This window comes from Amblyomma americanum, chromosome 7 (genome assembly GCF_052857255.1).
Source record: "Amblyomma americanum isolate KBUSLIRL-KWMA chromosome 7, ASM5285725v1, whole genome shotgun sequence".
NCBI classification, from domain to species: domain Eukaryota; kingdom Metazoa; phylum Arthropoda; class Arachnida; order Ixodida; family Ixodidae; genus Amblyomma; species Amblyomma americanum.
Window position 1 is genome coordinate 93412766 of NC_135503.1, and position 24214 is coordinate 93436979.

At 48.2% G+C, this 24214-nt stretch overlaps 1 protein-coding gene across 1 annotated transcript in view; it reads left to right on the plus strand.

Moving 5' to 3' along the window:
- The window catches only part of LOC144097336 (sphingomyelin phosphodiesterase-like), a 50793-nt gene extending 27132 nt beyond the window's left edge, over nucleotides 1–23661 (plus strand). The window contains exons 5-12 of the mRNA XM_077630078.1: nucleotides 11471–11640; nucleotides 12488–12607; nucleotides 14621–14701; nucleotides 15318–15405; nucleotides 18739–18821; nucleotides 20275–20455; nucleotides 22485–22669; nucleotides 23478–23661. Coding sequence (XP_077486204.1) covers nucleotides 11471–11640; nucleotides 12488–12607; nucleotides 14621–14701; nucleotides 15318–15405; nucleotides 18739–18821; nucleotides 20275–20455; nucleotides 22485–22669; nucleotides 23478–23628 — 1059 coding nt within the window. The 3' untranslated portion in view covers nucleotides 23629–23661. The remainder of the gene's footprint in view (nucleotides 1–11470; nucleotides 11641–12487; nucleotides 12608–14620; nucleotides 14702–15317; nucleotides 15406–18738; nucleotides 18822–20274; nucleotides 20456–22484; nucleotides 22670–23477) is intronic.
- The last annotated feature ends 553 nt before the right edge of the window (nucleotides 23662–24214 follow it).

Below are 24214 nucleotides of genomic sequence, written 5' to 3' on the forward strand. Positions count from 1 at the left end.
CCTCCTTCAGGTGGTGATGGGAGGAAACACCTTGTTGATGATGAAATCGGGTTTCTTGATGACCCGGTGGTTCTAACTCGCAAACATTCACGTTACTCGAAGAAAGGAGAAGGTTGACTATTTATTTAAAACATAAATAAAACAAGAAGAAACAAATCAAAGAGAACACTATTTACATAACTAAGGCCCCGCCGCGGTGGCTCAGTGGTTAGGGCGCTCGACTACTGATCCGGAGTTCCCGGGTTCGAACCCGACCGCGGCGGCTGCGTTTTTATGGAGGAAAAACGCTAAGGCGCCCGTGTGTTGTGCGATGTCAGTGCACGTTAAAGATCCCCAGGTGGTCGAAATTATTCCGGAGACCTCCACTACGGCACCTATTCTTCCTTTCTTCTTTAACTCCCTCCTTTATCCCTTCCCTTACGGCGCGGTTCAGGTGTCCAAAGATATATGAGACAGATACTGCGCCATTTCCTTTCCCCAAAAAACCAATTATTATTATTATTATTATTATTATTATTATTATTATTATTATTATTATTATTATTATTATTATTATTATTATTATTACATAACTAAGCCGTTGATCAGACGAATTCAGCCCTCGTTCAACCCAGAGCGCTTGCTTTTAAACCCTCCATATCCGCCCTTAGCGGGGACAACAGCCATTAAGATTACAAGCGACTCACCTCACCAATCAGTGGTTAGGGAAAGGAAAATAAGGTTTCCGCCAACTAATCACAGATTGGGGAAAGGGTACTGATTAAACATTTGCGAAAGGAGAGGTTGCAATCAAATACACAAACAGCACAAACGCGACCATCCTTTCCCACGGTACCCACGGCACCGCCGTTACTACTTTCCTAACATTGTCATTTGTTGTTGTTTTTTCGCACACGCGATAAACATATGCCGCGAGACGATCACTCAAGTTGTTTACAGAACATCGAAAGAGAAAAAGACAGTCGTTACGGGAATAATGGGTTTCATGGTCACTCGGCTCCTACCCAGCCGTATCTCCTTCATTCCCGAAGCCTCGGCAAGCCCTTGGCAACTCACAGATGTCAACAGCTGCACCTGGTTAGGGTTCTTTCCGGCCAGTTATGCCCGTGACGGCGCGGAGTAAACAAGGTCGTCCGCCGCAAGCAGGGGATGTTGGGACGGGACGGGTTGGCGACTTCCGAGCGCCTCCCTTGCCAACACAAGACCAACAAGTTTGCGGAAAGGTCAGCGAACTCCACACTTGCCAAGGGCCCAGACAATGGCCAAGCACTCTTTTTCCGTCACGGAGTAGTTTGATATGGCTTTAGTGAGAGCGCGGCTGGCGTAAGCAACCACATATTCCTTGAATCCAGATTTGCGTTGGGCGAGCACAGCCCCGAGGCCAGTGCCACTTGCATCCGTGTGTACTTCGGTTGGTGCTTGCGGGTCGAAGTGCCGCAAGATCAGTTGTGCCGTGAGGAGACTGCGCAAGGTGTTGTAGGCGTCGTCCCAGGCAGGCGACCAACTCGAAAAATCCACATTGCTGCCGAGAAGCTGAGTTAAAGGGGCAGCAATGGCCGCAAAGTTGCGAATAAAACGTCGGAAATAGGAACAGAGGCCTAGGAAGCTGCGCAGTTCCTTAATGCAAGTACGTTTTGGAAACGCAGTCACAGCACGAAGTTTGGCGGTGTCGGGGCGGACTCCCTCCTTTGATACAACGCTGCCTAAAACTGTCAGTTGACGAGCAGCAAATCAACACTTTTTTAATTTAAGCTGAAGGTCGGCGTCCGTAAGGCAGGTTAAGACGTGCCTCAGCCGGGATAGATGAGTGGAAAAGTCGGGCGAAAAGATCAAGATGTCGTCGAGATAACAGAGGCATGACTCTCGATTCAGGCAGCGCAGAATGGCGTCCGTCATGTGTTCGAAAGTAGCCGGAGCATTAGAGAAGCCGAAAGGCGTGACCTTAAACTCATACAGGCGAACAGGGGTCACAAATGCGGTTTTAGGGCGGTCGTCGGCTACCATGGCGACGTGCCAGTACCCAGAGCGTAAGTCGAGAGAAGAGAAGAGTTCCGCTCCTTGAAGGGAGTCCAGAGCATCATCAATATGGGGAAGAGGGTAGCCATCCTTTCGCAGCATCTTATTCAGGCGGCGGAAATCAACGCAGAAACCAACAGAGCCATCTACTTCACAAGTAACACGGGTGAGGCCCAGGGACTTTGTGAGACCAGAATTACGCCGCGGCGAAGCATGGTGCCAACCTGTTCTTGAATAACTTGGCGCTCACTGGCAGAGACAGGATATGGGCACTGACACAGAGGGGCGTGGTCACCGGTGTCGATGTGGTGGGCGATAGTCGACGTGCGCGTCGAAGAAGGTTGGCGTGAATCGAAGGATGAACGATATTGATGAAGCAGCGCGAGAAGTTGAGTGCGTTGAGGTACAGGGAGAGAGGCGTCGATTGAGTGAAAGAAAGCGTCTGGAGGCGAAGTGTCGAGTGCAGGAACTGGCGGGCTGAGGGCATCTATGTCGGGAGACGGCGAATCGTCAGTCTCATCGCGATAGAGAATGTAATCAATGATCTGGACGGTACCGATGCACTCACCGCGACGCACAGCGGAAGGATATGTAAACGGATTGGTCACGAACAACGCGGTAACGTCAGTTGACAGAGTGAGGACGGCGTAAGGTATGGGCAAGTGCTTGCGGCACAGAAAGAGGGGCGATGGTGTAAAAAGTACGTTGCCGTAGCGAAACAGTCAGAAGTGACGGGGACAAGAACAGAAGAGCACGCAGGCAGGTCAGCCTCTTCGGCAACGACGGCATTGACAGAAGCAGCACAATCTATAACTGTGTTATGGCGCGAAAGAAAGTCCCAAGCCAAGATGATTTCATGAGAACAGGTTGACAAAATGATGAATTCAATTACGTAGAAAATCTCATGAATAACGATGCGAGCCGTGCACGTCGCTAACAGAGCAATAACCTGCGCGCTTGTGGTGCGCACCGAGAATCCAGAAAATGGGGTCGTCCTCACTTTTCGCAAGGACCGGCAAAAGTTGGCGGCCATGGAAGAAACAGCAGCACCGGTGTCAACAAGAGCCAGAACAGAAACACCAGGCTCTACGGAAACGGCGATCAGATTTGCGGGAGATCAGGGTCGGATTAAGAAAAATGGGGGCCCTGGGCTAATGCGCATGCAGGCCCCTTTCCCTATGCTGACACCCCCCCCCCCCCTATGTCGTTTGCTACGCTACTGGAAATGTGCCATGTGTCATTTTAATTGTACCAAATTGAAAAGAACGAAGTGCGATCAACGGGATTATTATTATTGCCATTATATTAACGATAACCACAAAACTTGCTTGAAACGCGTGCTGTTGTAAACACCAACACATATGTTCACTATACGATTAATCTGCATTCTGTTTTCAGCAAAAGCCAGGCTTTAAGGAAAAGTTTAGCGCACTCAAGACGAACAAGAACGTAGAAAAGACAACACAGCTCAGATGTCGATCCTTCTGAAGCTAGGCTTTGTTTGCACCACTAAGTTTAATCCCGTGAGGAGACGCATGGTTGTATCCAAAGCATTCTTTATTAAAATTCAAGCATCAGACTGCAGTAATTGTTGTACACGTTACTCTATAAATATGCAATAGATATATTAATACTTAAGGCAATACAAACACCGTAAGAATGCCCTAGAATACAGATTAAAATTACCAACTGTAATTACAAAACATTATTTGAAAATATTTTCGTTAAAGGTAAGACAAGCAAGAACGACACCAAAAAACGTGGCACTATCAAAAACAACAAAAATGCAGTTCTTTATAAGCACGCTAAATATCCCAAGAAGAACTAACAAGAAACGAACAACGAAGAGGTGCATGTCTTGAATTACACCGCTCAGCGTTTCTTTGGCAACATGGAGGCTGGGAGGCAACACAACGAACTTATTGGAACTATTCATGTATAGCGCAAACAGTCCTCTTTTAAAATAGCATCTTTCGCGCCTTGGCTTTGGCGAAATCAGATTTAGTCTGTTCGAAGGATAGATCGCGGAGGAGGTCACTTTCAATGGACATGATAGGAAGCGAGTTCACCTTGTCGTCAAGGTGGGTCGAACAAAGGCGATTTTTTATCAACGACAACTTCGAAAACGAACGTTCTGTCTCACAGTTTGCCACGGGTATGCTTAAGTACATTCGCAAAGAAATAGAAAGGTTCGGAAACACATCAATAAGCTTTTTTTCGTGCATCATCTTCATTATTCCCAGGGGACTCGTGTCCTGGCACATAGAGTTGTGCAGAAAGTTCGCAAACTGAACGATTTTAGTGGAAAATGCTGGCTCCAGATCATATTTGTACGTTTTCACCAACTTCTCAGCCTGCTGTACCAGAGAGGCCTCGCTCCCAAATTCTGTCCGCAATTTTAAGAATCCGAACCTTTCGCAGAGTTCAGTGTAGGCAGCCTTTCGCACTCGCAAAGTAGAGCCTAGACTGTCAAGTACAACACTGTAGGCCTCTACGATAAACTTTTTCTACCTTGTAGCGCACTATCGCTTTTTCCGCCCGGGTGCTTACTTAAAGCGATGCGTTTGCCCTCATTCTGATAACATTGATTGGTACTTAGAGTTCGTGCTCTCTCTTCGAAGGTAGCAAAGAGAGGTCGCAAAGAATTAACAAAGCCTTCTGAGATCTCAGCAGGTCTACAGCAGTTGAAATGTCTAGGCCTGGTTTCTGAAGTGCTACGCTCGTTTTGTCAAAACGCTCCAAGATTTCACTCGAGATAATCGCCATGAATGCAGTCTCTAGTTTTGTCATTTTCTTGAAGAGAGAGTGCGCTTCGTTCTTAGTGTCACCGTTTTCTTCCTCGTTCATTGATATAGCTTCAAGGCAACACAAGACTGCATTGAAATTTTTCAGAATGGCCTTACATAACTCAGCGTGACCTGGTCTCAGAGAGACTTTTCAAAACAAGGTGCTGGCCAGTTCCGCCCATGCTGACCAAAAGATACCTCCATCGCTTAGGTGAGGCAGCAAAGAACGCATGCAGTCTCTGAGTTACAGTGAAAAATTTGACTGCCTCAAGGCAACTGTCAACGCTACACGCGCCAACTAAGTTCAGTGAGTGACCAGCACACGGGACGTAGACTGCCAATTCGTTCAGGTATTTGATTTGAGCTTGCAGTCCTTTGTATTTTCCTGACATATTACTCGCATTATCATAAGCTTGGCCCCTACAATAATCAACTGAGATGCCATTGGTCGTCAAGAGGGACATCACGGTATCGAAAAGATACAAGCCAGTATGCGATTCGATTGGAACAAATCCAAGAAAGCGTTCGCACATTTTCCCATTTAAATAGTGTCGTAAAACAACTGACAGCTGGTCAACGTTAGTTAGGTTTGGAGTCGAATCAACAACTAAAGAGAAGTATTTTGCACGTTTCACTTCGTCAACGAGACGTTCCTTGACAGACTTTGCCATATGCTCGATAAATTCATCACATATGGTTTTTGACAGATACGATGGGTGACCTTTTCCTTAGTTCCCGTAGCGCTTGATGTGTTCCTCTAGAAAGGGATCAAACTTGGCAATGGCCTCAAGCACTCCCATATTATTGCCATTTCTCGATTAACCAAAAATTTCCTCACTGCCCCTAAACGCTAGGTTGCGCTCAGCTAGAAACTTAACTACAACGACTACGTGCTTCAACACCTCTGTCCAATAAGCGGTCTCGGTGACAAGATGCTTAGCCAGCTCCTTGTCAATTGTGCTGCTCGAGTTAGAGCGGGCGAGCCATGCTGCCACGCAGTACCGGTGCTCGACGCTATCTTCATGTGCGCAAACCTTTTCTTCTGCTCTTTTCCAATCAGAAAAGCCGTGCGTGATGAAAGCACTGGGGTTGCTTGAAATCGAAAATAGTTTGCAAATGAAACAGTAAACGGAACCTTTGGACTCCTAGTACTTTAATCAGTGTCGCTCGTACGCCTCCCCTTTACAGCCTTTCGCACGAAAAGAGTGTCTCAGTGGTTAAGGCGCTCGACTACTGATCCGGACTTCCCGGGTTCGAACCCGACAGCGGCGGCTGCGTTTTTTAGAGGAAAAACGCTAAGGCGCCCGTGTGCTGTGCGATGTCAGTGCACGTTAAAGATCCCCAGGTGGTCGAAATTATTCCGGAGCCCTCCACTACGGCACCTCTCTCTCTTCCTTTCTTCTTTGACTCCCTCCTTTACCCTTCCCTTACGGCGCGGTTCAGGTGTCCAACGATATATGAGACAGATACTGCGCCATTTCCTTTCCCCCCAAAACCAATTATTATTCGCACGAAAAGATGAGGTGACATATAGTAATAATAATAATAATTGGTTTTTGGGGAAAGGAAATGGCGCAGTATCTGTCTCATATATCGTTGGACACCTGAACCGCGCCGTATGGGAAGGAGGGACTGAAAGAAGAAAGGAAGAAATAGCTGCCGTAGTGGAGGGCTCCGGAATAATTTCGACCACCTGGGGATCTTTAACGTGCACTGACATCGCACAGCCCACGGGCGCCTTAGCGTTTTTCCACCATAAAAACGCAGCCGCCGCGGTCGGGTTCGAACCCGGGAACTCCGGCTCAGTATTCGAGCGCCCTAAACACTGAGCCACCGCGGCGGGCGGGACATATAGCGTTTCTGAGTTTTGTATTGCCTCAGGTTTCGGAAACCGGAAGATTTTCTCCCTGATTTTGAAAATAGAATAGCCCTTTTTCAAGGCATACACTCCGAAAGCTGTAAGTAATAACGTCCAGCCACTTAGCAGGGTCACTTCGGAGAATCTCGCAACGTACCTCTTGCTGCGGGGGTATCTGTACTTCTCTGTTGTCGCAACGAGAAGCCGTCTCATTCGCCCTTCGAGGCACACTTTGTGGGTGGGAACATGATTATTTGAAGCCAAACTAACAGCAAACAAGTGAGTCGGTTCTTGGAGTGTTGTTTCCTGGCGCTCGTCAGTAGAAGGAGGCTCATCGGGGAGGTTTGGCACGTGCTGGTCAGCAGTAGTAGAAATCGGGCGTGGCAGACCGGACACCTTGAGCTCTGTGGCAGGGGCCCGGCCGAGTAGCATAGACGTTGCTGACTCAGGAACAGGACAGGGCTCTGTTAGCGTCGGTTGCTCAGAAATATGGACGACCGAGGTTGACACCGTTTTCACAGGATCCAGACAACCAAGATGAGTCAGACCTTGCTTCTTGCCAGGAAACCGTGGTTATGAATTTGGCAATTCCTCCACAGAAAAACAGTCGGTACTATTGGGAGTTTCACACGGACTCTGGGTAGAGAGATCATTCTGCTCCTCGGAAGCTGCATTCAGCAGGTACTTTGTCATCTTTGGCAGCTTCTTTTCACGCTCTTCTCTTTCTAACTTCAACGCCGCCGCGGTGGCTGAGTGGTAATGGTGCTCGGCTGCTGGCCCGAAAGACGAGGGTCCGATCCCGGCCGGGGCGGTCGAATTTCGACGGAGGCGAAATTCTAGAGGCCCGTGTACTGTGCGATGTCATTGCACGTTAAAGAACCCCAGGTGGTCGAAATTGCCGGAGCCCTTCACTACGGCGTCTCTAATAGCCTGAGTCGCTTTGGGACGTTAAACCCCTCTAAACCAAACCATCTTTCTAACTTCGCCTTTCGTTTAGACGCACCACTTTCATGCTTCCGACCGAGCATTTTCGCATGAATGGATGCTAATTGTTCACCGCACCGGGCACTTCGTCAGTCCGACGCGACCGCAGGTGTCCATCGGTGGCCGTCCCGATGACTGGCGCACGCTGCCTGGATGGTCCGTGGCGGGCCGAGAGTGGTGCGTCCCCCGGGAGCTACTCAGCGGGCGGGATTGTGCAAGCTTAACCGGCGGCTCCGGGCTGAATCGCAGCCCGCGATCAACTTCCTTTCATAGACGCGCGCCGCACCTGTCACTAGCGCCAAAGCAGGCGGTCACATACGCATGGAGTTCCTTGTACAAATTCCCTCCTTCGCCGTCCAAACTCACTCCTTCTCCCGTTCCGGTCTCGTCTTCCTATTGGCTAGGAGCAGTCGTCTATTCTGGGAGGTTCTCGATTTTTCTTTCGCCCCGTCGACGCCGAGCGCGAGAACGAAGGGAAGAGGGGGACTCCTAGCGCGGGCAAAGTTACGCGCCCTCCATCGCCTCTCAGTCATCTTTTTCTACTTCTTTCTGGAAAGTTCGGCGGCCAGTCTGACCTACTTTTTCCGTCGAGCGCGCGCGAGGGTGCGCAGCCACAAGGCAGGAATGGGCCCTAGAGACAGGCCTTTGTGTCCAGCTCTCCAACTTCCCCCTTCACTCTTCCACAACCCTAGCCCGAACAGTGAACATTCCATGCCCCACGGCACGCGGACAAAAGCACATGTGACGTCTTCTTTCCTTTCCTGCCTAGACTCTGCCATCAGACCCATCACCATCTGCTATCGGACTCATCCTCCCCCGGCCAAGTTACCATCACGGTAAAGAAAAGTCGAATGGGAGGCACTGTTGGGTATTGCAGCACATCCTTTCTATGGGAAGGACAGCGGCGGAACTATTTGAGAGGTAGAGGGTGGCGTCGTGGTGACGAGGGGCAAGGGAGATTTAGATCCTCATAATAATAATAATAATAATAATAATAATAATAATAATAATAATAATTGGTTTTTTGGGGAAAGGAAATGGCGCAGTACCTGTCTCATATATCGTTGGACGCCTGAACTGCGCCGTAAGGGAAGATATAAAGGAGGGAGTGAAAGAAGAAAGGAAGAAAGAGGTGCCGTAGTGGAGGGCTCCGGAATAATTTCGACCACCTGGGGATCTTTAACGTGCACTGATATCGCACAGCACACGGGCGCCTTAGCGTTTTTCCTCATCCCACATTACATGTTTTAGGTGTTTCCCCCTTGCCCCTCCTCTCCGGACAGCACTGGACAGAGAGACTGACAGGAAACCACGAAAACTCTTCGAAGCAAACGCACCTTACTTCGCAAGAAAGAGGGCCCCGCCGGGGTGGCGGGGGATACCTGTTTTTGCAGCTCGACAAGCTCTCCCGAAATGATCAGGCTAAACGCATGCTGTTACATTAGGCGGGGGGAGGGGGGGGGGGTGCGTCTGCTCGTTCTGGTTTTCTCGCTTCATACACGTCGCTCGAAGTTCCGTTGCCTATGGTTTCATACACTAAGCAGGTTAGAATAAATGGGCCCCCTTCTCCTACAGTCCGAGGTGAGGCCCTGGGCTGCAGCCTCCTTAGCCCTCCCCCCCCTTAATCCAGCATTGCGGGAGATAAATGACGCCTTGGACATTTCGCTGGTGACGCACCTCAGGAGCTGCGGCATCTAGTTTTCCTCTTGCGAAAGATCCGGGCGTCGACGCATGGGAGAAAGGGAGCGGCGACGAGGAGAAGGTGAACGCTGGCTGGAGGAGGTAGTGCGATCAGGTGAAAGAGGGCGACTCTGTGGCGGCTCGGCGGGAGGTGAGTAGTCACTGGGAGGAGGCCAGTAACCGGCAACTGGGGAGATTGGCGCACGACGACGGCAAAGCCGGGCCACAAGACTAGGCAGTCCGCAAGGGTAATAAATAGGCCGATTGTCACTAGTACGCCAGGGATTACCGAATTGTCGAAGCGGTCACATAAAAGGCGTCGAAGCGTGAGGAACTTCAGGCATAGACGCTTGAGGTGGAGCGTAGGTTGGGCGGTAGTTAGGCGGCCGCGACTGTGCGACGGCGGCAGCGTAGGTCAGGGGTGCAGCGGCAGGTTGCGGGCGGCTGTGCTGGTGCGAGCGGAGGGACTGGTGGAAGGGCCTCAGCCACTTGTTCGCTGATGACATTGCGAAGGTCGGGCACCAGATATGGAGATTGTACGCGGTGGGATGTCAGACGCGAGAGTTGACGTGCAACTTCCTCACGCACGAAATGTTTAATGTGGGCCAATAGTTGCAAGTGGTCGGGAGCAGCCGACAGGCCGGCAAGCGACTCGACATGCGCTGCGTGCTGGCGAGTGAGTAGCCTCTGCTGGCGCAGCTCGTCGTAGCTCTGGCAGAGACTGACGACTACGGCGATGGTGCGGAGATCTCGCAGCATCTGAAAGGCGTCATACTCGTTGTCTTTCAGAATACGCTTGATCTTGTCAGCCTTGGACATCTTGGGCGTTGACGCACGAGCACATGTTTACCACATCTTTAATGTAGCTGGTGAACGTCTCAGCCGACTGCTGAGAGCGCTAGCAAAAGCGGTGTTCGGCGTGCCGCTTGCTCACACCAGGACGTCCGGACACTTCGGTGAGGTTCGCCTTGAAAGCTGTCCGCGTAGAGAAGTCTGCTTCGTGGTTTCCAATCCACAGGTTGGCAACGCCGGTCAAATAAACGATGACGTGATTCAACTTGGTGGTATCGTCCCACCTGTTATATGTGCTCACCCGCTCGTATGAGGTAAGCCAGTCTTCAGCGTCACGATCGACAGTACCGCTAAAGAGGGCGTGGTCCCGCTGTCGGAGGGAGCCGGAACAAAGGACTGGGGAGCCCACCAGCACGGTTTGGTGGATGGCGTCTTCGGGCATAGTGGGTGCCGCTAGCGTGCGGCTGCGGAGTTCCAGGGCGGTACGGGGATGGCAAACCGAACCTCCACCATAATTAACGGAGGCTTAGGTCAGCGCTCAGGCGGCGGCGAAACCACGGCGGTTAAAATCTCTGGTCTGTCCAGGTCAGCAACTTCTCGCTTTGAGCGATAGCAGTGCGACTGGGCTAATAATGCCCTTCTTATTTATTTATTTATTTATATATATATATATATATATATATATATATATATATATATATATATATATATATATATATATATATATATATATATATATATATATATATATATATATAACTCTATTTGTCGTTTTTATTCATACATTTATTTATTTGTCTATCTCTCTGTCTGCTTGTTTATTTGTCCGTTTGTTTGTTTGTTTGTTTGTTTGTTTGTTTGTTTGTTTGTTTGTTTGTTCGTTTGTTTCAGGATGCAGCAATCCGCAATTTCTGGAGGAGAAGCAACGGAGAAAAGCCCGCAAAAGAAAATATTTAGGCGTTCCAATTCCAAACGATTCTAGATAAGCAGCTATGCTGAAACGTTTTTGCGTTCACACATGAGTTTTAAAAATGGTTGCTGACTGCCGCCTTCGTCTTGAGGCTATTTAACAATTTTTGGTGGAGGTATGTTTATTTATTTGCTTAATTTAGGCACAAACACCCAAAAGGAAATGTTTTAATGTTTTAAAAACCTTATGCTACTTAGCACGTACAGGGGCTGTTTTCTTTTTTGTTTCTTTTCCTGTCTTGTTCTCAACACGGCCGTAGTAGTCGGCCCTAATTTTTTAAGTTTATTTTATCTAGAACATGCTGCCCCCGCATTGCAACATGGCACTCACTATTTTCGGCGCGAAACAAATGGCAAGCCTGAGAGAAAGGTTCGGCGTTTTCAGCTGGAGTTCGCGTACTGGACCGGCGACCTTCCACCGCACGACCTCTGGAGGGTGACCCGGACCAGCAATTTCGAAAACTTCCAGACAACGACAGCGGCCATATTTGAACGGCTGGACGGCCTTAAGGTTTACCCGGTGGTCGGCAATCACGAAGCTGTGCCTCCGAACCTGTGAGCCACCATTTCTCTGCCATTCGCCAATTCTTCACAGGAAAGGAGGAATGCGTATGAAGCACGTTTACTCAGACGCCCATTATTTTTACACTGAAAGATTAGTGTAGAGAGAGAGAGAAAACTTTATTAGATTTTCGTCACTGAACGTGGTCCTCTCAATTCAAAAGCCCACGCGCTTGCTGCAATGCACAACCCGCGATGGACATGCAGGACCTTGTGGCCGGATAAAGCGAGGAACAGCCAGTGTTCCCACCAGGACTAATGAAAATGATCGCCTCTCGCTACATTCTTACACCTGAGAGATCACAGCCGTATCCGTAAAAGAGTGTTTCCGTGCCTCTCTAGGATGCCTGACCCTCTTTTACTTGCCATATGTGAACAGTGAAGCTGATTTGCTCATTGCTTTCAAATTTTCTTTTGGAAACTAGTTATTTCTCTTTTAAATTTAAACCGTACTGAAGGAGAAAACAAGGAAACTTTATAAATATCTCAAGGCTGCAACATCCCCTCTGTTCTAACACAGGCGACCGAGTTGCATCCTTTTATAAGAAACTCCTCTGCAGGTCCTATACGGTGCAGCATTGCTGGTGTCTGCGTAGCAATGGAGGAACCATTCTTATCCTCAAACGGACCGCCATTCTTTGCTTTCTTGAGCTATGGATCTTTCTGCATTATATCCTGATCCGGTTACTGTATCGTTGTCACAAATAGTAAGAAAACACTAACTAGAGCGACAGCAACCACCGGCCACCATATCCTTCCGCCCAGTATTTGTAGTAGTTCGCAGATGAATTGAAGGAACATCAACTAGCTCCACTACAGGCCTCGCGCGTCCCGCTCGCAGGTTCCCGGAGACCGACCATGCTGATCCGGAACAAGCGGAAAAATCAAGGTGGCTGTACGACGCCCTAGCCGCTGACTGGGATGTCTGGCTGTCACCGGACGCCCTGGCCACTGTCAGACGGTGGGTCTCCTTATTAACCCTTAATGCCGTAATGCGCATGCGTGCAAATGCTCAAGCGCGAGTGCAAGCCAATGTCTAGTGGCTTCACCTCGATTAAATCCATAAAATGAAATTATTTTTCAAAAAGAAAGCGCACCGTAAGTGTTGTACGCCCGTTGGACTCCTGAACCGTGTCGTGAGGATGGAGGAGGAAGCGAAAGAAGGCAGAAATTACTTTCGGTTTACGCAGTTAAGCGAAATACGAATTAGGTGCGCTTCAGTTTTCATTTCAGTCCTTGTGTTCGTATCCATTGTTCGCAAAAGGAAGTTGTTCGGATAGCAATAATGGAAATGGTCACTTTCTACTTTACAATCTTATATCCCTGGGAGTCCTGATATCAGTCCTGGCGCAGTGGTGCAGCTGTTAAGCAATGCGCCAGTGCCCTGCGATGGCAGGTGCTGCGATTTCTTGGGATTATGAGACCCAAGTTGCGCTTCCCGAGCAGCCTCTCGCGACCACTCATCATTGAGTACTCGGCCTAGTACAAGGGCTCAGTGCTCCTACCAGTAGGAAACAGTGCTACCATCTCTCTGCTCTGGCCTAAGCTCAACGTGTATCTATGACGAACGAAGCAAAGCACCTTACCACAGTTCGCGGTGACTAAATCAGCATGCTCGACGGAAAATACCTAGGTTAGGCCTCCTATAGGAGGCCAAAGCGGCGCCGCCTGAGAGAGAAAGACGAACGGAAAGGTTCAGAGGACCACCACAATGACATGGGAACCGCACACCCACGTAGATGCCAAGGACAAGACTACAATAGGCGACAAAAGTCTCTGGACCCCGTGGTCCGCAATCGAAGCCAATATCTCTATTATTATCCCCCCCCGCGCCCCCCGGGGGGTCTACACTTGTGGAGGTGAAAGAAGAAGATCTTGACTTTCACCTTGACAAGTGTGGTCTCCAACCGGCAGCGAATAAAAGACGTATTGGCTTCGTTTGCTGATCACGCGGTCTACAGACTTTTGTCCCCGATTATACAATTAAAAGTAAGGTATTTGTTTTTGGTGAAGGACATTTATCATTTCAAATCTATTCTTTGTGCCTAAAGTCAGCTCGCAACTCGCTGGCGCCGCCACGTCCTGGGCAATCACGCTAGCCTTCAGGTTAGCAGCTAAGATGCCGCACCAGTCTTGAGTTGATCTTTCATTCGAATACATACGGACAGGTTTCTGAACATGATGGGGAAGAGCAGCACTGACTGCTACCATCGTCATCATATCTGTCAGCCCGCTTTATTGCACTGCAAAGCACAGGCTACTCCCGCTGACTTCTAATTAACGCTCACATGCGTCAGCTGCGACCACTTCTAGTTCATTTACTAAATAAATGTGCTAATCTCAACTATGCAACTAATTTTACTGTCGCACACTGCTGCGTTTACCTTCTCTTGGAATTCATTCCTATATACCAAGCGGCCATCCGCTGTCTGCTCTTCACATTACACGCCCTGACCATCGACTGCATGCTGCACCAAAAGTTGCTGACAGAGCAGTTAAATACGGAGCACGTGCAACAAATAAGGAGCGAATTACCCAAATTTCCGATGCGTTTGAACTTCCGATTAATGGCCAGAGCATTTTGTAGCCAGGCAACAACTACTGAGGAAATGTAAGGAGCAAGCCAGTCACGGGCAGCTTTTACTTGTGAGATGTTTTAAAAGTTTAGTCCCTAGTTTGCTGGCCTCGATGCACGGCTCCCACATCAGTGACCACAAACTGCGAGAGAGCATTGTGTAGCAGCCCTGCCATTGCGTTGGAAAATGCACCCATATGACTGTCTTGATTTTAAATGCTGTGCATTGCACCCCTGATAGAGAGGGAGAAAGATGACATGGATGGGTTCATTACACTGTTTCATCGTTCTTTTCTCGCTTTTTTTATAATAAATGACCCTAGATATGTGATGTGAAACTCGTCGCCATTTTTCAAGCCTCAAAATAAGCGCTGATTCATAATCTCTTCTCGTAACCAGGGCAGGGTACTATGTGGCCAAGCCGAAACAAGGACTTCGAGTGATATCTCTGAACACAAACTTTTGTTACAACTTCAACTTGTAAGTATGTCCTTCCGGGTTCTGCTTGCTTATATTGAACGTTATCGGCGACTTATCGCTCTAAATGTGCTTCTTTCGTTTATTTATGGGGAGTTGCTACGAGTAGTGGAAGCGTTGCAACGCGAAACAAAAGAAAACGCGAACCTGAAGCCAGTGACTCATTTTTCATGGCCACGAGCAAAGCGTTCTACAAAGACAGAATCGACAGATTGCTGCGCGCCAGTAGAGCAGTGCTCACGGCAAGTTAATATTAAACATTTCGTTTTTGGAGTAAGGAAATGGCGCCGTAACTGTCTTACTTCTCTGTGGACACCTCAACCGCGCCGTGATGGGAGCGATGGAGGAGGGAGTGAAAGAGAGAGAGAGAGGAAGGTGCCGTGGTGGAAGGCTCCGATATAAATTCCATCACCTGGGGATCGTTTAACGTGCAAGTCGAGATATGTAGTAAAGGTCTCGAGTTCACCAGACTTCGCTGTTTAATCGCATGCTTTGCTAGCATGCTGCAAGAAAGTGAGCGCGAAGACAAAAGAGCTGATCATCATGTTTTAATGGCAGGGTGACAGGACAGAGTGTGGCACGGTTCGTTAAGCAGCTGCTGTACTTGTCCACGTTGCAGCTGGCTCTTCGTGAATTCCACGGACCCCGGCAGCCAGCTGAGGTGGTTGATACAAGAGCTTCTTGACGCCGAGAGCGCTGGCGACAAGGTAGGAGAAGCAATCCATGGAGGCTGATTCGATTTACGGCGGATTTCTTTGCATCCAATAACATGTGCACATGCGCTGCCTAGTTTAATGCTGACTTCATATGAAAACACCACTTCGAATGGCTGATAGCGCGCGGGCTCTGGCTATATTGGCTTAAGAACTTCATGACAGAGCCCATCTAGGGAATAGCGTCTTTTGCTCGTATGCATGTGCCCGTTGACAAGGCTGCTCTAAATCTTAAAACCCTCAACAAGTGCTTCCCCTTCTTACGATTTTGCTGTCGCCGCTACCGCTACTAAGGAGGTCTACACAACCAGCCCAGTTCACTGCAGTCTGCCATCATCACCCTTTCATATTCCCTCTTTCCTTGTGTCTGTCTACTTCTCCCCCCTCCTAGTTTGGAGAAGCAGGGAAGAGATCGTTTCTCAGGCCGACCTCAGAACTCTTCCGCTAATTACGGATTTCTCTCTTTTTCTCTTGACTAGGCCGGCCCTAATAAAACAGCCGCGGCCTACTGAAGCGAAAGCAAAAGCAGATTTTTGTGCAAAATCTGCGAAGCTATAGCTTTTAAATCCTCAGAAAAAACTCTGCGTCTAGACTAAGCCGAAATTTTCGTTTACCGTAGTCATTTGAACCACCTTGCGATGTGGTCTAAATCAGAGAGATTGTTCAGCGTATGTGCCCGTCATAAATATAGATGAGCTCCTAGCGATGCAGTTCACGTAGCAGGATCTGAGCACCATGTTCTCACCGGGCTAACCACAAGCACCGGGCTAACCACACGCTATGCCACCTCCAAAAAAATTATCTGTGGTATAACTACTGTGTGAGCCTGGTTAAAGAGCGAAAGCTGTGGTGAATCGGGCAGCTAGACGCGGCTTGGCTCCTTGTAACGTTGACTGCGTTCCGGACAGCTGCCAGCACCTGAGCTCGTCGAAGCGCCTGCGTCTTCATTCCCGTCCATGTCGCCCGTTCATGAACGCCTCAATACATGACTCGGAAGATACGTTTCTAAGATATCTCTGCATTCACCAGACGCGCGCCGTCTGCTGTACCATCGCCGTTCATTGCGTGTTGGGGTTTCAGTGAACGCCCGAAGATGGCGCTACGCACGCCACGCACGAAGGAAATTCACCGGAAACGCACTTCGCTACTCGCTTAATTTGGATACTGTAATTTTTATCCTTATAATTAAGTTATCCATGCACGCCCCAGTACACATCTTGAAGATGCGTTACTTAGACATCTGTGCATTCACTACACGAGCCTTCATTCACTTCCAAGAGTCGAACAGTCGTGGCGGAGTAGAGTGCCGTCACTCCGCCACGACTGTTCGACTCTTCGAAATGATCTGCCTATACCCCATTTCTGTGCATACAGAGCCTCGTGTTGTAAATACCACGGCACAGTGGAAGCCGTCCCGACTCGCATGGCGCAGGCCCGGGTTTGGTTCCCGCCCACTGCACTATTTTCTTTTGTTTTTTTATTAATTGAGGCCGCTTCAAGGTAATATCGGACCATTCAAGGTCATTCGTGCAGACACAGCGAAATCGGTGCCGCTAGGCTAGTAAAGGTTTCGCTTTAAAGAAAACACCGGCGCTTCATCTGCCCCTATGCAGTTTGTTATCAACTTATTCTATGTCTTCATAACGCTAGAAAGAACTAAAAAAAAACATTTGACAGAAGTCTGTCTGGTTGGGAAATTGAATTCAGTAGAAAGACGACTGCGGTGAAAGCGTCAGAAAAATAAAACCTACTAATCCATCTAAATTCAGCTGAACCGGTCATGCAATTTACAGTTGAACGTGAGCAGCATGGCAGTATGCGTTTTCTCGTTCTACTCACAAGGCACGACAAAGGCTTGCGGTTCTCGGTATGCAGGAAGCCAACCCACACGGGACGTTACCTCCATTTGAACTCGAACCATCCCACTCCCCACAAGGCATCTGTCATTGCATTTTTATCGAAGAGAGCCAAAACCGCATGTTCTTCACATGCAGAAAAAAGAAACGAGGAGAACGGAGTAGTCCCTGATTTTCAAAAAAAAAAATGTGTACCCCAGTTCATTCATCCGACGCGTAAGCCAAAAACAGAAAAGAAAAACAAAAACAGCTCCGTTCTTCCCCTAAACATGCTCCAGAAGCGGAAACGCGTTTGCATCCCATACGTGAAAGGCGTGAGCGAGACGCTGGCTCGCATTCTCGGTAAAGAAGGGGTGCTAATAGCGCACTAACCGACTACCACCATCGGACGCCTTCCCGCCCGCCCGAAAGACCATCACCATGAAGAAAGGGCCCAAGGCGTTGTGTACAAAATTTCCTGCTCGGTCTGCCCGGCCTCATACGTAGGGGAAACGAATAACTTCGCGGAAAGGATCAGGCAACACAAAGCGGACGTTCGACAAATGAACCATCAGCGCAGCGCTGTGGCCGAACACTGCGAGGCATGCGACCACCGAATTGACTTTGACCGCACTATTGTACTGGAAACCGAAGCTAACCCGTGCAGGAGGCTTCTACTCGAGTCGTGGCACATCCAACGGACACGGAAGAATGTTAATCGCTCCCTGGGGACACTTCCCTCTTCTTACATCCATGATTTGCGGCCACTGACCCGGAAGTATTCAACACCAGGGCTTAAAAAGCCAAGCTGTGCCTCGCCTGTAGTCACACCATCAAGAGAGAGCGGAGCCGGTCCCGAAACGTCGTGTTTTTCAAAAAATTAACTTGGTTGGCGTCAGTCATCTTTATACAAAATATAAAGAACTCCTGAAGAGGCCTCTCCAGTGTTTTACGCCTAAAACATTTGCTCCTTCGTTTTGCGAAGAGCTCTCGGTCCAGCCGTTATACTTTGTTTCCGCTTCGTGCCCTCCGATATATTCCGCTCGAAAATGCCTGAGATACATTCTTCTTATCGACGTAACTCTTCAGCTTCTGTGCGCTCACGTTATCGTTGGTATTTTTTTCTTCCTTGACTTTTTGCAGAGCTAGCGTAAGTACTGCTTTCATACTCATTTCGACACAGGTTCCAGTTAGTAATTTGAAACTGTTTGCAAAACTGTTCCCCCTATTTAACTGAATCAGTGCTTGTAAACTGCACAAATATGAGAGAAACAATGCTTCCCACATGTCGAAGTCAAATAAAGTGCAATCTTTTATTTTGCCTCAACTTCCTCGTCTCTATGGAATGCAGAATGTCTGGGAGGCTCCCGCAGCACCTCACGAGATTGCACGCCTCAAAAGATAACTCGAACGATTCACAAAAGTAAAAGCTGTTCCGAACTCTTTTTCCCACCTGCTTACGATATCTATTCCGCTCCACCAACCAATTCAGGTGCACCTGATAGGCCACATCCCTCCCGGTCTACCCGATTGCCTTGACACTTGGAGTGCCATGTTCCACAGAATCGTGGAAAGGTGAGAGTTTTCCAGACTACTCGTGTTTTTAACTCTATCTACTGCTATGGCGTGATCAATAAGTTTTCACTGATCAAGTGATGGAACTGCAAAAGTTACGTTCCAGTGAAAATCCTGAGTGTTCGTCTTGTCCAGAGCTCATCAAATTTCGCCGCCATTCACATGAACGGCTACACACTTCAGCAGTTGGTGCACTATAGGCTTTGCATATCAGCGCACAATGATGAGAGTGCCTGACGGCCCCGACAGCGCACTGTAGTGGTCAACTCTTCTTCGTACACAAAGCACGTACCCTTAAAGGGTTCCTCACTCTATGATAACATTCGAAGGTCGAATGGAACAAGGCACCGGCTATTAGGTGGGTGATTAAAAGTACCGCGCTCTTTTTTGGGGGGAGGGGGGGGGGGGGGTATCTGCATTCAGCGGTTAGTGCTCTGATTTTCTAAGCGCGTCGGGGGTGGTTTCGAGTGCGCCGAGAAGTGATTTTCTTCCGAGAAAGAGGGCATGGCAGACTTTTATCTGAATGCACCATTTTTGAGTTCTATCGCTTGAGAAAATTACAGCCTAGAAATCAGACCTTCCTGACCCCCCTGTGTAGTATAAATCGGTCTCTCTCTCTAATGCCAGGGCAGGTTGACGTGGCTTTCTCTCAGTGTATATCTAGACTAAAGGTTTAGCAAATGTATTTCGTATATATATATATATATATATATATATATATATATATATATATATATATATATATATATATATATATATATATATATATATATAGTAGTTGCGAAAACATGAGGTACTTGACTGCTTAAAATAGTATACATCGAAGTATACGCTTCATTTAAGGAAACATTTTTATTTTACTCGACGTTTCGATCGGAGGACCGATCTTTTTCAAGAGAGACCATACAGTGCATGGGCGCGTGTTTTAATAGCATGGGACTTGACTTTTTAAGCCTTCTGTGCGTCAAAAAAAAAATTAACGTTCCCCTATGCACCTTGGTTTTGGTGACTGTTGGCTTCCTTAATATATATGTATATATATATGTATGTATATATATATATATATATATATATATATATATATATATATATATATATATATATATATATATATATATATATATATATATATATATATATATATATATCTAGGGAAGCACATAATTGAACCTGAGAGGGTTGCTAGCTCGTACTCATTGTCCAGGTTAATGTTCGAAAGTCCTCGTCCTAAATTATTTGCACATTCCCACTAAACATTTCTGGGCTGCTTTCTTCGCGGGGGGGGGGGGGGGGGGGGGGTGCAGTTACAAAACTTTTCTGAAAATTCATTGGCAATTTCAGCACCTGACACCTAATTTCAAATAGCCCTTCCTTGTCTCCTTTAAGAAATGAGTGTCGAATGCTGAGGAAAACAGGATGAAAAGCGTTCGCTCCTTGCCCTGCTCCCGTACAGATTTTCGGACACCGTGGCGGGGCAGTTCTACGGCCACACGCACTACGACGAGATCATCGTGTACTACTCATCCGAAAACCGCAAGCGGCCATTCGGCGTCGCCTTCGTCGCGCCGAGCGTCACCGCGTACACTTTCCTGTACCCCGCGTACCGCATCTACGACGTCGACGCCCAGTCCAAGGTGGGGCCCAGTTCTCGTGCATTTGTTTCTTGGCACCTTTCTCTACAGTTACAAATTTACCGAAATAAAAAATGTGTTCATTATTTGTTTTTTGCAGCGGTATAGCTCTATCAAGTAGGCTTTCCAGAGTCTCTGGCGTATGCAGTTGTCGTCGCATTGTAATAGTCGTTTTATGGCGCAGATAAAACTCACCGGCATTACTACTCCAAGGCCGGCATGCTTTGGCCATTCACCTTGTTCTTCGCTCTGTTTGGTCAGAGCTGCCCCGGCACCCAAGAAGAACATCACCACCAGTACAGCTGCAGGATCACCTAAACAGCACTAAACCAACCAACGTACTTTAGTTCGGTGGCATTTAAAATGCGAATGCTGAACAATAACATTATGCCGTCTTTGGTCGTGTAATCCAGCTAAGCAGAGCTCCTCACCAGGCTTTGACACATCAGATAAACGAGCCCAGTGCGTAAATCGGGCCCATATGATCTACTCTGCAAAACATCAGAGCCATGCGTGCCCTTGAAGGAGGTTAAGATTGTAGTCAAAGCCTCATCGCGCTCTCTTTCGACGAAGCCTAACTTCTCATCCACTACGCTGCCACCCAATGCCTCGCAGTGAAGGCACATCAACACTGTATTTCGTTGGTCCGTTGTTCTGATTCACGGGCGAATGACGGAAGACGTCTAACCTTTTGCTTGAAGCGTTGCTCTCGCTTTTTCGTTGTGCCGTCTGTTTTGGTACGAAAAAAAAAGTATATTTTAGGTTCTCACCTTGGTCTGTTTACGTCTCTGAGTGGCGTGGTTCCTAGTCTCGCCTTCGTCTGTCGTTCACCTCGTTCATTTGCTACTCTTTACCGTGAACGCGAGAGAACCGCCTCGCCAGACAGCGGCCGCGCGTTTCTGTGTCCCCACCCTTATAAAAATCGCATATAGACTTTCTGTACACTTCTTATGGACTCTATTGCCTTCCTATAGATATTTCCGTCTGTCTGTTCATAGTGTATAGAGTGCCTATAGGCAACTCTATTAAAAGTGTATGGGCATAAACCTATAGATTGTTTACAGATCGTCTAAACGACGTCTTCAGAAAGTCTATAGACTGTATAGACAGAAGTCTAGCTGTGGACTGTCTGTAGGTTGAACTTTTTTTTGCAGGGGCGGCCTCCAGTATTAGTGATAAATTGTCTACGCATGCCGAAACGCCGGGAAGCCAAAAGCAAAAAAAATATATATACCTCGACAAGCGGGAACTTCACGTACACAACTGACGAACTGCGAAACCGACATGAAAAGGGCGCTGCTGAAGCGAAGGGTGGAAAAATCATTTGATTGTGACGGCTCTAACTCTGCTGTTACTGAGTCCTTGAGAAAACCTTTTGCGCGGCCGCTTGTAGCAGATCTAGACGATGCTTGACAACCGCCGGAGTACAGCAAATTTGCGACGAAAGTGCGATCATGGGCCCTTTAAATAATTGAGAGCGGAGTGAGGAAGGTGGTTTGTGAGCATAGGAGTGTCGAAACTGGCAAGGAACTGAGTTCATCTGAGGTCAGTGGTAGAGACATTTGTCCTCCAGTGGACGTAAGTGGATTGATGATGATGATTGTGGTTTTATTTTACTCGCACAAAGGTAGCTTGGAACGAGCTCCATAGCTAGCGCCTTTTGCGACTGCTCGAAGCAGGACTAAAGACAGAATCCTTGCAAGCGTGATGACAATGACGATACAAAAATCGAAACACGTTGGCACCATAAGCAACAATTCTGACAGTTTATTATCATCGCAGCCGCCGTTACAACGCAACTTCCGGCTAATGTGGGAAAGGCTGTAGGCTTTATTTTTCCTGCGGTCATGTATTGCTTAAACTAGCAGCGTATAATTCGAAATGCAGATGCGTATTTTCAGCTCTTTTATGACTTTATAAATTTTTTGCGCGATTAGGAGGAACACGTTGAGAACCACAGGAAACGTTATGGGCGCTCTTTGGTGAATGCCTTACATACGGTCGGCACGCCTGATCCACTCACCACACGCAGCTTGTGACGAGACACGAGACGTACTTCATGAACCTGACCGACGCCAACCAGGACGGCGCAGTGCCCCAGTGGAGACTCGAGTACAGCACCAAAGACCTGGGCTTGTCCCACGCTGGCCATGAGGACTGGGCCACGCTTATCAGCGCAATGGAGGCCGACCGGTCCCGGTTCGACCAGTATCTAGGGTGGGTGCATATCATCTGTCCTAGAATAATTCCAGTAGTAACTCTGTCTCGCAAATTTTTTTTATGCCAAAAAGTTACACAGCAACAAACATAAAACTCTTACTTGTAGGCCACCGCAGCGAGCAACAAAAAGGAAAGTTGCACATAACGTCAGTGATCGGAAAGGTAGAGGCATGAATTGGAGAACAAACGCGAACTGATAATACTGCAGCAAAAATTAAGCGGACTTATTTTCGGTGACAGAACGGATACCACGTAAAAGGAAATAATCGAGGACTACAAATCGTCATATATAGTGATAAGATTAGGAAGTATTCATGGGGTTTTTTTTCGGTGAGCCCAAGCGAGAGCAGTCATCTATGGCGGGGGACAACAGCGAGGCCAATAGGTTAAAAACGACGTAGTTGCCTCAAGCGAATGGCAGCCACTCGTCATTCGGTCGCAGCGTTACGTTCGCACTATCTCTGTTTCCTCAGTGTAAGCGGCAAGTTTACATCTGGACTATCCGGATGACTGGCTGGTAGCGCGAGCAGGCACATTATTACCACATGACATGTGGGCTGCACAAATCACCTGGCCAATGCCAGCGCGCTGTTCCACTTCACAAACAACCATCCCGGTATCCGTGGCGCCGCTTTTGTCATTCGGTACCCCCGACCACCCCATGCTGTGTCCTCTTTCCTCCTCTAATCTCTTTCTCTCTAATAGCCGCGTGCGGTGAAATGAAGATGGTCGATAGGATTGAAAGTAAAGTTTCCATTAAAAAGAGGTTTAACGTTTGTTTCTCTACGCCGGCGGGTCTCCGCAGGTACACAACACGTCTGGGCGACAAGGAGTCGCATTGTGACGAGGAGTGCCGGGAGCGACTGTTGTGCCGTTGGAGAACGGACAGGGCGCACGACTACTCGGCCTGCCCGCGGGACCCCACCGCCGCTGGGAGTGACACCCTGAGACACTGAGTGGTCCTCGGGGAAGCTGGCCTGTCCGAATGGGGGGGGGGGGGGGGGGGGGAGTTATCTCCACGCGTTAATAACGATTTAATAACGACGCTTACTGTGACAGAACCGCGTAGTCACGGCGCGTCATTAGTGCGTCGATGCAGTGCGTACAGCGTTTGAGCGGTGCACTGTGCAGCTTGTGCAGCTAGAGTTACTCTATAAGTACTTAGAGTTGTGCGTAGGTCCACCATATTGCTCTCCCGAGCATTAAAATTATGAGGGAAAGGCGTGGCTCATGTATGCATGAGGCAGACTTGGTGCAGCGGTAAGAGCGAGTGCAGGCTCAATCCGCTAGATTGCCGAACTTGCTTTATTCTAGGCCGATTCCTGCTGCATTGAATATCACAGCTCGCTAGTAATGCGTCTGCTGCAACGAGGCCTACCTCAATAAGTTATCAACTAAATATTCGCCCAGTGGATGGGTGACGCTGTCTGTTGTAAACGCCACAAATCACAAACTTTTTGTTTTTAACAATTACCGAACACTTGAGATAAAATTGCGCGCTATTGATAAGAATACATCGTTTTCAATGAGCATGTGCTGTGG